Source organism: Eimeria acervulina, genomic scaffold (genome assembly GCF_000499425.1).
Source record: "Eimeria acervulina Houghton genomic scaffold, Eah_scaff396, whole genome shotgun sequence".
NCBI classification, from domain to species: domain Eukaryota; phylum Apicomplexa; class Conoidasida; order Eucoccidiorida; family Eimeriidae; genus Eimeria; species Eimeria acervulina.
The window spans coordinates 18,450-30,717 of record NW_013549838.1 but is presented as its reverse complement, the minus strand read 5'-3'; the positions used below and the strand labels follow the sequence as shown (position 1 = coordinate 30,717).

The window sequence follows — 12,268 nt, the reverse complement described above, 5'->3', positions numbered from 1 at the left end:
ATATTTATATTTATATTTATATTTATATTTATATCTATGTTTGTATTTATATTTATATTTATATTTATATTTATATTTATATTTATATTTATATTTATATCTATGTTTGTATTTATATTTATATTTATATATACATTTAATTTATATTTATACAAAAAACAAACAAAAGACTCGGAATAAAGAGACAGAGAGAAAGGAGACAGGTAAAGAGGAGACAGCTGGAGGAGACAGAAGGAGCGAGACAGAGAGAGAGATAATATTATTGAAAGCAGCAAAATAAAGAATTAAATAATTAAAATAAATAAATACCTGCGTATACAGCCCAGATAAGCTGATGAGGAGGCACAAGAGACACTTCAATAACAATATCGCTGAAGACAGCTAGCTTGTCTTTTATGTCTGTCTCCTTTTCTGCTGTCTCTGCAGCTTCAAATAAAGAGACAAGCTCCTCCAACTGCTGCTCTCTTTCAGACGGAGACAACTCAGAAGCAGAAGACTGCAAATATATGCCGTTTAAGAGCTCTATATAAGAAGACGCCTCATCAAGAGACACTGTATACACACAGACAACCCTAAACCCTAAACCCTAAACCCTAAACCCTAAACCCTAAACCCCAAATCCTTAGCCCTAAACCCTAAATCATGAGCCCTAGACCCTAGTACGAACAGAAACATTGCCCAGCCAGACGGTTTAGGGTTTAGGGTTTAGGGTTTAGGGTTTGGCTGACCTCTTTGTCTCAGTGCGAATTCAATCAAATCATTTATATGCAGCAGGGAGTCTCCAGCTGTTTTCTTTTGTTTTTTCTGTTTTTGTTTTTTGCCTCCTTCATGCAGCTGTATTTGAGCTAAATATACCCCGGAGACACCTGAGGAGACACCTGAGGAGACACCTGAAGAAACAGCTGGGGAGACAGCTGAGGAGACACCTGAGGAGACAGCTGGGGAGACAGCTGAGGAGACAGTTGCTAGAAAGGAGACAGGTGGAGGCTCAGGAAAGGAGACAGCAGAAAGCAGCTCCTCGCGGTCTTTGTATGGCAGCGACATAAACTGTCGGTGCAGCAAACAAGAAGACGCATCAAAGAAATCTGCACACACAAACAAACCCTAAACCCTAAACCCTAAACCCTAAACCGTTGAGATTGAACTGGCTGTGCCCTCCAATCGCTTCTGTCTGCAGCAGCTAAGGCCCTCAACATTCAGCTCAGCAAAAGAAAACACTATCCAGCTACAGACACAACCAAACCCTAAACCCTAAACCCTAAACCCTACGCCAGCCCACCGTTTGGCGTCGGATATTTTTCAGGGTGTTTCTGCCGAGACGCTGAGCAATAAAAAAGGCAGCTCTTTTGAACAGAAACCCTCAAGCACAACCTACAATTTAGGATTTAGGGTTTAGGGTTTGGGGTTTGGGGTTTTCTAGGGTTTAGGGTTTGAGGGTATGCTCAAGGGTTCAGACTAAACGCGTTAGGGTTTATAACGCTACCGTGGAAGGCCTTTATGTTGTCGTCTACACATTTCTGAAGAACAAGCCGGAGAAAAACAGCAAACCCTAAACCTTAAACCCTAAACCCTAAACCCTAAACCCTTGCTTCTAACCCCTGAATCATAGCTTATGGATTTACCTTTAGGTGCTGCAAGAATTGCTTTCTTCTTTCTGCTTTCTTGCGCCCTTCAGCTGCAAACGAAACCCTCTTCATCAAGCCTAAACCCTAAACCCTAAACCCTAAACCCTAAATCCCAAACCCTAAAATCTTTTTCCAAACCCTAGGGGGTTGGCCGTGGACCTACAAGTTGTAGGAGCTGCGGCGTTGTTGTTGATTAGGGTTTTGAGGTTTCTGAGGGTTTAGGGTTTAGGGTTTGTGGATGTGTGCGTACACTTGCTGATGTTCTTTAGGGCCTTCTTAGAGAGTTAAGGGTTTAGAAAGGCAGTAACAGTCTTAGGTTTTTGAGGGTTTAGGGTTTAGGGTTTAGGGTTTGTGGGGGTGTACGTACACTTGCTGATTAGCTTTAAAGCCTTCTTAGAGAGTAGAGGGTTTAGAGAAGCTGCAGCAGTCTTAGGCGTCAGCCCCCAGTGCTGTTGTTTGCTGTCTTTGTTTATGTCGCAGCACTTAATATATTTCTTTAGTCTCGATAAACCCATGAAGGTGTCTTCTGCTATTTGCTGCAGGAGATCTGCTGCTTTCTTCACTGTCTCCTTTTCTTTTCTTCTGTCTTTGGGGCGACTTGCTGCTGCTGCTGCTGCTGCTCCTGCTGCTGCTGCTGCTGCTGCTGCAGGTGCATGCGGCGCTGTCTCCGCAGTGTACTCCTCAGATAGAGCCAGCAGTTCCCCCTCCAATTGATTCGTCTTCAACACTGAATAGCAAACGAAGCTCTAGGGTTTAGGGTTTACGGTTTAGGGTTTAGGGTTTGGGGATTGGGGGTTCAGAATGTAGGGTTTGAAGGTGTTCCGTGTGTATTGTAACTGAGGCTTCGAAGGGCTTTTGCTGAGGGTTTTAGGGTTAATGAGGGTTTAGGGTTAATGAGGGTTTAGGGTTAATGAGGGTTTAGGGTTAATGAGGGTTTAGGGTTAATGAGGGTTTAGGGTTTAGAAGGGTTTAGAGGTCTTACGTTGCTCTTTGAGTTTATCAATAAATTGTGCATCAGCAGTTTGCTGCTGAAGAAGACTAAGAAGAATATTAAAGCTGTCGCCCCACGCTGCTCCTCTTAGTCTAATTTCTGTCTCTCTTAATGCTGCTGCTGCTCTCTTTAGGATTTCCTTCTTTGCGTTGGGGTGTACAGACACCGCAAACTCTCTGTGAAACTGAAGCAAATTAGAAAGAAGAAGCTCCTTCTAAAAAGAAGAAGAGACAAGAACAGAGAGAGACAGACTGTCGGGATATATATATATATATATATGTCTCCGCAAGGGTTTAGGGTTTAGGGTTTAGGGTTTAGGGTTTGGGGGTAGCAATAGGCTTAAAAGCCAACATGATGACGAAGGACAAATAAAGGAGACAGACAAACAGAGACAAAAAATAGAAAGGCTGTAGAGAGAGAGAGAGAGAGAGAGAGAGAGAGAGAGAGAGAGAGAGAGAGAGAGAGAGAGAGAGAGAGAGAGAGACAGAGAGAGAGAGAGACAGAGAGAGACAGAGAGACAGAGAGACAGAGAGAGAGAGAGACAGAGAGACAGAGAGAGAGAGAGAGACAGAGAGAGAAAGCAACAAGACAGAAAGGAAGGAAAGCGACAGATAAAGACAAAAGGAGACAGACAAAGAAAGACAAAGGAGACATGCAAAGACACAGAAAGAGACAGACAAAGACAAAAGGAGACAGACAAAGACAAAAGGAGACAGACAAAGACAAAAGGAGACAGACAAAGACAAAAGGAGACAGATAAAGACAAAAGGAGACAGATAAAGACAAAAGGAGACAGATAAAGACAAAAGGAGACAGATAGACAAGAGAAAGACAAAAGCGACAGATAAAGAAAGACAAAAGGAGACAGCAGAATAATAAACAAAGAAAGACAAAAAATTAATCTTCACCTCCGCAGGAGACGGGGGCTTCGAACCCGGACATAATTTCTTCTCCATAGGAGACACCTGAAAACAAACCCTAAACCCTAAACCCTAAACCCTAAACCCTAAGCTCTAAACCCTGTACACTAAGCCCTTCCCCTTAAACACTAAACCCTTAACCCTAAATCTTAAGCCCAAAACCTTAAACCCTAAACCCCTCGACTTCGAACGATAGTATCTGTAACCTTGGCTCCAAACCCTAAACCCTAAACCCTAAACCCTAGAGCGGAAACCCTCGGCAGCAGCTAAAGGGAAAGAGAGGCATATCTCTCCTTCTGCTCTGTTGATTCATTATTTTGTTTGCTGCTGCTGTTTGTCTGTCTCCTCCTTGGTGTGTTGCTGATGCAGGGGAGTTGCTGCTGCTGCTGCTGCTGTTGCTGCTGCTGCTGCTGCTGCTGCCTACCTCTGCGGTTGTTTCTCTTTCTTCCTCTGCTTCTTCTGTTGCTGCTGCAGCAATTAACAGCTCTTCCTCTTTTTCTGGTTCGGGGGCTTGTTGTGTCTCCTTTATTTCTAGTGTCTCCTTTTCTTCTGCTGCTTCTTCTGCTGCAGCAGCAGCAACAGCTACAGGCCTTTCTTCTTCTTTCTTTTGCGTCTCCTGTGCTGTCTCCTCTATTGCTTTTGTCTCCTCCTCTTCTGCTGCTTCTTCTGCTGCAGCAGCAGCAACAGCTTCAGGCATTTCTTTCTCTTTCTTTTGCTGTTGCTGTGCTGTCTCCTCTATTTCTAGTGTCTCCTCTTCTTCTGCTGCTTCTTCTGCTGCAGCAGCAGCAATAGCTGCGGGCCCTTCTTCCTTCTTCTCTTGCTGCTGTTGTGCTGCCTCCTCTATTTCTAGTGTCTCCTTTTCTTCTTCTGCTTCTTCTCTTTCTCCAGCTTCAAGTGTCTCCTCTGTTGCTGCTTTAAGCGCCTCTGCTGCTGTCTCCTTCTTCTGCTGCTGTCTCCTTTTAAATGCAGCAACAGCAGCAGCAACACGCATTGCAGCACCCAGAGACAGCTACGAAAGGAGACACCAGCAGCAAACAAAGAAAGAAAAACAAAATAACTAGTGATATTAAGAGGAGATTAAAAATATATATATATATATATTATATTATATAATATTATATATATTATAAATATTATATATATTATATCTTGAATATATAAACAAAATGATAAAGAAAAGGTGTAATAGACAGAGGCAAACAAACAAACACAAAAGGAGACAGACGGAGACAAACAAATAAAAAGTAAGAGGAGACAGAGAGAAGCAAAAGGAGACAGAGACAAATAAATAAACAAACATATAAAAAGAGACAGAGGAATAAAGGAGACAGAGACAAACAAACAAACATTAAAGGAGACAGAGGCAGAGACAAATAAACAAACAAACATAGAAGGAGACAGAGACAGAGACAAACAAACAAACACACAAACATACATACATAAAAGGAGACAGACAGAGACAGAGAAAAGAGAGAAGAAGCAAGCAACAAAGCAACAAAAGAAAGAGAGAATGAAGGAGACAGACAGATAAAGGAGACGCCTAAACTACTTTAAACGAGTGCTTGAGAAGAAAGAGAGACAGAAGAATTAAAATAAAGAAGCATGCAGAGGCAAAGTAATGCAGAAGGAGACAGAGAGACACAGCAAGAAAAGAAATAGAAATACACAAACATAAACGAGGAGACAGACAAACAAAACAGATAAAAGATAAAGAAGTAAAACAAAAGACAGAGAAGAAGACAAAAGGAGACAGACAGACACAGCAAGAAGGGAGACAAAAATGAAGAGAAATAAAGTTAAGCAGCACGAAGAGACAGAAGAAAACAGAAAGGAGACAGCTAGAGCAACAAATGAAGAAGAGAGACAGAAGAATGAACATAAAGACAGGAAGATATACAAATTAAAATACAAATAAAGGAGACAGCTAATAGTTTTTATTTAATTAATAATAGCAAAAGAAGAGACAAATAAAGAGTTTATCTGTGCATGCGTACACCGCCTGCCTTCTTTTCTGCTGTCTCTGCAGCTTTTGCTATTTCTTCTGTCTCCTTTTCTTCTTGCTCTTCTTCCTTCTCTCCTTCTTCTTCTGTCTCCTTTTCTTTCTTCTGTCTCTCTTCTTCTTCTCTCTGTCGCTGTCTTAAAGGCCTTTTAAATGCAGCAACTGCTGCAGCAGCAGCAGCAGCTCCACCCAGAGAAAGCCGTGTCTCCTTCTGTTGTACAGTGTACACCCAAATGCACTCCAAACCCTAAACCCTAAACCCTAAACCCTAAGCCCTAAACCCTAGGTTCTGATACACTTTAAGCAACGAATCAATATATATATTTTTAACTAAGAAAGGAGACAGTTTAAGTTGTCTCTTACTGTCTCCTTTTCTGTTATAATTGCTGTTTTTCTTTCCTCTTCTCTCTGTCTCTCTTCTTCTTTTTTCTCGTCTTCTTCTTCTTTCTCTTCTTCTTCTTCTGCAGCCTCCAGCTGCTCCGCAGGGGTAAGCTGTATCTCTTGTGGAGGCGCTTCTCTTGCTTCTATAGCTAGCTCTGCTTTTTCGCTAGCTGCTGCTGCTGCTGCTGCTGCTGCTGCTGCTTCTTCCTCTGGTGGTGCTGTTGGTGCTGCTGCCGGTGCTGCTTCTTCTGCTGGTGGTGCTGTTGGTTCTGCTGCTGGTGCTGCTTCTGCTGCTGCTTTTGCTGCTGCTGCTGCTGCTGCTTCTGCTGCTTCTGCTGGGGAAGGCAGCAAGTGCGGCGTTGCTGCTTGCTGCATCTCTTCTGCTTCTGTCTCCTCAATTGCAGATATTTGTGAATAAGTCGAAGCCATCTCCTGAAAAGGAGACAAAAGGAGACAGAGGAGACAAAAAAGAATTTAAAAAAGATAAAAAAGAATTAAGAAAAGATAAAAGAAGAAATAAAAGAAGATAAACAATAAATAAAGGAGACAGAACGAGACAAAAGGATGTACAAGGAAATAAAAGGAAATAGAAGAACATAAAAGAATAATTAAAGGAGACAAAAGGAGACAATGTGTCTCCATGCATGCATGCATATAATGTGTCCCCATGTATGCATGCATGTATGCATGCATGCATACATACATATGCATATCAAGTGTCTCCATGCATGCATGCATGCATATCAAGTGTCTCCATGCATGCATGCATGCACATAAAGTATCTCCATGCATGCATGCTTGCATGCATGCATCTAAAGTGTCTCCATGCATGCATGCATGCATGCATATAATGTGTCTGCATGCATGCATGCATGCATGCATATAATATGTCTGCATGCATGCATGCATGCATGCATATAATATGTCTGCATCCATGCATGCATGCATGCATATAATGTGTCTGCATGCATGCAAGTATATTTAATGAGTGTGGGGTTTACTTCTCCGTGTTTCTGCATGCTCAGCCCGACTGTTGCTGCTAATTGTCTTGCAGATTGAATTAAGCGAAGAGAAGAAGAGAAGTCAGGAGCTGAAGGAGAAAGGAGACACTTAAATAAATAAACATTAAAGGAGACAGAAAGAAATAAAGAATAAAGAAATATATTTATCCTCAAAAATATACATATTATACACTCTAAACACACATATATATATATGGATATATATAAATCGTAAAGAGATAAAAAAGACAGACAAACAAATAAAGAAAAAAACAAAGGAGACAAAGAAGAGACAGCAAACACAAAGCAGACAGAAGAGACAAAGAAGAGACAGACAGTGGGAGGGAGACAGAAGAGAGAGACAGAGGAGAGAGAGAGAGAGAGAGAGAGAGAGAGAGAGAGAGAGAGAGAGAGAGAGATAAACAAATAAATAAATAGACAGAGGAGACAGAGAAGAGACAGCGAAGGAGACAAAGAGAGACAGAACTGACAAAAAAACAAATACAGCAAAAAATATATAGCTGCAACAAAGCAGCAAAACGGAGACAATATGCATGCAGCTAATGACGAAAAAGAGACAGCAACAGCAACAGCAACAGCAACAACAACAGCAGCAGCAGCAGCAGCAGCAGGACAACATGCCTGGCAGCTTGAAGTGCGGCATCTTGCTGCAGCTAGTTACAGCTAGCTGCAGCCAACCATCATTAAAAGGATATAAGGGGTCTCCGAGATCTCCGAGTAGATTTGCTGCTATTTCTTTTTTAGCTGCAGCATCTGCAGCATAAAGAGGCGATTGAGATGTAGCATCAAGAACACGCAGAGGAAAACTCCTGACCAGCGACGCCAGCTCCTTCCTCTTCCTGCTGCTCCTGCTGCTGCTGCTGCTGCTGCTGCTGCTGCTGGCGGTGTCTGTTTCGTCGCTGGGCTCTTCCTGCAGCAGCTCAGGTAGTGCAGCAGCGCCGAGGTGTATATACACCTCAGTAGGAATAACAGCAGCAGGGATTAGCAGCAACTCCTTCCCGTTTAAGTATGCAGCTAATGATGATATAGCTCTCTGTACACTCAGAGGAAGCTCCCCATACACCTGAAAGACAAATTAAAAACAAATTAAGAAAACAAACAGCAAATAACACCAACAAGTTGTCAACAAGTAGTAGTTTGTAAAGACAGAAGCCAGCAGCAGCAGCAGTAGCTGCAGCAACAGCAGCAGCTGCACCAGATGCAGCAGAGTAGGGGCAGCAGCAACGGCAAGCGTTGATTTGTAGCAGCAGCAGCTGCAGCAGGAGTTGCGCAGCAGCAGCAGCAGCAGCAGCAGCAGCAGCAAGAGCAGCATGAGTAACTATCGCTGCATCACCAGCAATAGTATTTGCTGCTGTTGCAGCAGCAGCAGCAAATACTGCTGCTGGTGATGCACATGCAGAAGCAGCGAGCAAAGGTGTACGTACAGCCGAGCAGCAGCAACAGCAAACAACAGAACAAAGCACAGACAGACGCTAATAGCAGCAAATATTATATTAATAGTAATAATACTAATAAATAATAATAATAATAAATAATAATAATAATAATAATAAATAAATAATAATAATAATGCAAACCTGATACAAATGAACTAAGAGAGGATACACCAGAAATGCCGATTGAGCAGCAAGAGGAATTCTGTTGCGCTGCTGCTGCTGCTGCTGCTGCTGCTGCTGCTTGTGCATCAGATAGTAAGACGGAAACAGCTGGTTGCTGCTGCTGCAGCTTTGCTGCAGCAGCAGATCCCAGCTGTTGAAGGCCTCCTCCAAGTATTCGCGCAAACAAAACGCGGCCTGCAGAACAAACCCTAAACCCTAAACCCTAAACCCTAATTTCAATCTGATGATACCCATATCTAGCAAAGCAGTACTATAGACAGCATCTGAGTGCTTGGGGTATATGGATTTAGGGTTAAGGGTGGAGCCTCTAGCATAGAGTCAACAGTTAGGGCTAGGGTTTAGGGTTTAGGGTTTAGGGTTTAGGGTTTAGGGTTTAGGACCTGGAAAGCGGCGATATGTTCTGGCGTTTCATTTGTTTGCAATTTAAATGCCTCTGCTACATGCTCCAGCAGAGGCAGTTTAGCAGAAGGCATAGGAGGGTCCTGAAGCAAAGAAAAAAAAGGGTTTAGGGTTTAGGGTTTAGGGTTTAGGGTTGCAGCGGACTAAGAGAGAGAGAGAAGGAGACAGAAGAAGAGACAACAAGATAGAGAGAAGAGACAGAAAAGGAGACAGAGACACAATAAAAGACAGAGAGAAGCAGCAAAACAAAGAGCGAGACAAACAAACACAAACAAACGACATAATAAAATAATTAAGGAGACAGCAGAGAAGCTGAATTAAAAAATAAAGAAGAGACAAGAAGAAAAAGTTAAATAAAACAAGAAGGAGACAGAGACGGTGAAAATAAAAAAAAGGAGACAGTTGTCTCTCACCCATTTGTATTTTGATGGGACATGTATTTCTGTTTCTGCTGCTGCTGCTGCTGCTGCTGCCGCTGCTGCTGCGGGTTCTCTTGCTGCTGCTGCTGCTGCTTCTTCCGTCTCAGGTGAATATATATCTAAAGGAAGGGGTAGATCGTGCTCTGTCTCCTCTAGCAGCTCATCAGCAGCAGCAGCAGCAGCAGGAGCAGCAGGAGCAGCAGCAGTAGGGATAGAAAGCTCCTCTTCTTCATGCAGATACTGTTGCAGCTGTGTCTCTTCTGTCTCCTCTGCTGGCAGCAAATCTTCTCGCTGTCTCTCGGCTTCTTCTAGAGGGCCCCCGTATGGTGTATTTGCTGCAGCATCTTCATGCAGCAGAGCTGAAGCAGCAGCTCCAATCAGGTCATAGTCAGCTGCTGCTGCTGCTGCTGCTGCTGCTGCTTCGGGGCTGCTGCTGCTGCTCTCCGTCGATAGAGACAAGAAGTCGGAGTCATCATCTTCTTCTTCTGCTTCTGCTGCTGCTGCTGCTGCTGCTGCTTCAGGGAATATCTCTGTGCTCGAAGCAGCAGCAAGCAAGACAAAGGAGAAGGGGCCTGGAGAAGCAGCAGCAAGAGCTGCTGCTGCTGCTGCTGTTGCTGCTGCTTGCGTAGGAGAAGGCAGAGAAAGCTCGAGGAGACAGAAAAAGCAGCAGAGACAAACAGCAGTAAAGAGTAATTGAAAGCTAAAGGAGGAGACAGACGACCTTAAAGATGCACGCCAAGAGGTAGCAGCAAAGCGGGTGCTCCCAGTTCTTGCTGCTGTTGTTGCTGCTGCTGTTGTTGTTGTTGCTGCTGCTGTTGTTGTTGTTGCTGCTGCTGCTGCTGTTGCTGATGCTGTTGATGTGGCTGCTGGTGGGCCTATTGTTGCTGCTGCTGCTGCTGTTGCTGCAGGTGAAACGCAGCCGAGGTTCGGGGGGCTCTCCATGGCTGGCCTCTTCACTTTGCTTTTTAGATAACCCTAAACCCTAAACCCTAAACCCTAAACCCTGAACACTCAGAGAGCCACAAAACGCCCCTAGCACCACCAGCTGCAACAGATCCGGCACAGATAGACTCTGTTGCTGCTGTTGCTATTGCTGCTGCTGCTGTTGCTGCTGTTGCTGCTGTTGCTGCCGTCTCATGCAGGTCTCTCCGCCTTCAGCAGCAGCTGCTGCAGCAGCTGCTTCTGCTGCTGCTGCTACTGTTGTTGCCGCTGCAACAACCGCTGCTGAAGGTAATAATTATTTAAATAAAGTTTTTTCTTCTTTGCATGCACTCGAAGATGAAGATATCGATGTAGCGATGAGGTGCCTGTACACCTGAAGAGGGCCTCATGCCTTCCGATGCGAGAGGAAGTTAGAACTCTGTGAAATATCAATGAACGAGAAAATAAAAAGCAATTAATTAATTTAATTAATTTAATTAATATAATTAATTAAATTATTTCTTTAAAAAACACAAAGAAAGAACTTTAGACAACAAAGAGCCGATCGCCCACTGTAAGGACGAGACCATCGGCGCTGCTGCTGCTGCTGCTGCAGTTGCTGCAGTTGCTGCTGCTGCTGCTGCTGCTGCGGTTGGTTTTGAAACATAAAAAGATATAAAGCTAAGACAAACACTAAATAGATTAAAATAATTTATTTGTTTGTTTGCTGCAGCAGAAGACGCACATCCCTCTGCCCATCACTCCATCGAGTCGGCCAAGCGCGGTCACCCTAAACCCTAAACCCTAAACCCTAAACCCTAAACCCTAAACCCTAAACCCTAAACCCTAGACCATGAAACATAAGGACAAAACACTAAACCCTAAATTCTAAACCCTGAAGCCTAAACTTAACGACCTAAACCCTAAGCCCTATAACCCTAAACCCTAAGAACCTAAACAATAACTCTTATTTCCTTTATGAGCAATCATTAACCCTAAACCCTAAACCCTAAACCCTAAACCCTACACCCTAAATCTCAGCTCTGTGCGCTCTAAGCGCATTGAAGGCTTTCATGTTTGTTCTTATTTTCTGATTGTCTTCGTTGCTGCTGCTGCTGCTGCTACAGCAGCAGCTGCTGCTGCTGCTACAGCAGCTGCTTTATTTGTTTTGCTGCTACCATTAGCCTAAGAGCCCCCACTAGCGCAGCCACAACTAGCTGCAGCTAGGTGCAGCAAGCTACAGCTAGCTGCAGCTAGCTGTAGCAGCTGCAGCAAAAGGGTTAATCTCCTTGTGTATTAATTTATATTACAGGAGACACTCCAAATGCTTAAGCAAAAAAAAAACAGACAGGAGACAGAGAAGAGACAGCTTCTGTTTCTTCTTTGTTGCAGCAGCACTTGTTGCTGCCGCTGCTGCTGCAATGCAGCAGCAAACCCGCATGCATAATAATAATAAGAATAATAATAATAAGAGTTAATATTACCTTCTTTATATTTGTATTGAAGTGTGCGTCTATGCATCAATTCTTTTGTATAAACAATATATATATATATATATGTATATATATCTACATCAAGTATATTTTAAATGTTATATATACATATATATGCATACACAGATACATATATATATATATATATATATATATGTAGATATATATATATATGTAAATATATATATATATATATGTAAATATACACATATATATATGTATGTATGTAAATATATATATATATATATATATATACGTAATGTAGTATTATCTATATTATGCACAAACAATATACACATACACGCATAGATATACATACATATATAAATATATGAATATATATAATGTATAGATATATATCTATATATATATATATATATATACATATGGATATATATATATATATACTGTAATCTATATATATAATATAATATGCATAATATACACACATAATACATACAACAATATATGCTCATTCT

At 42.4% G+C, this 12,268-nt stretch overlaps 1 protein-coding gene across 1 annotated transcript; it reads right to left on the bottom strand.

Annotated features, from left to right (window-relative positions):
* Nucleotides 1-292: 292 nt before the first annotated feature.
* On the bottom strand, nt 293-10,317 carry EAH_00036620 (hypothetical protein, conserved; the record flags this gene model as incomplete). The annotated part of the gene is made up of 14 exons (XM_013395652.1): nt 293-552; nt 927-1,085; nt 1,484-1,517; nt 1,623-1,702; nt 1,993-2,352; nt 2,608-2,800; nt 3,525-3,581; nt 3,961-4,545; nt 5,531-5,773; nt 5,899-6,348; nt 6,918-7,006; nt 7,617-8,001; nt 8,516-8,731; nt 9,370-10,317. 14 exons carry the CDS (start codon nt 10,315-10,317, stop codon nt 293-295), a joined length of 4,059 nt encoding a protein of 1,352 aa, XP_013251106.1.
* Nucleotides 10,318-12,268: the final 1,951 nt, after the last annotated feature.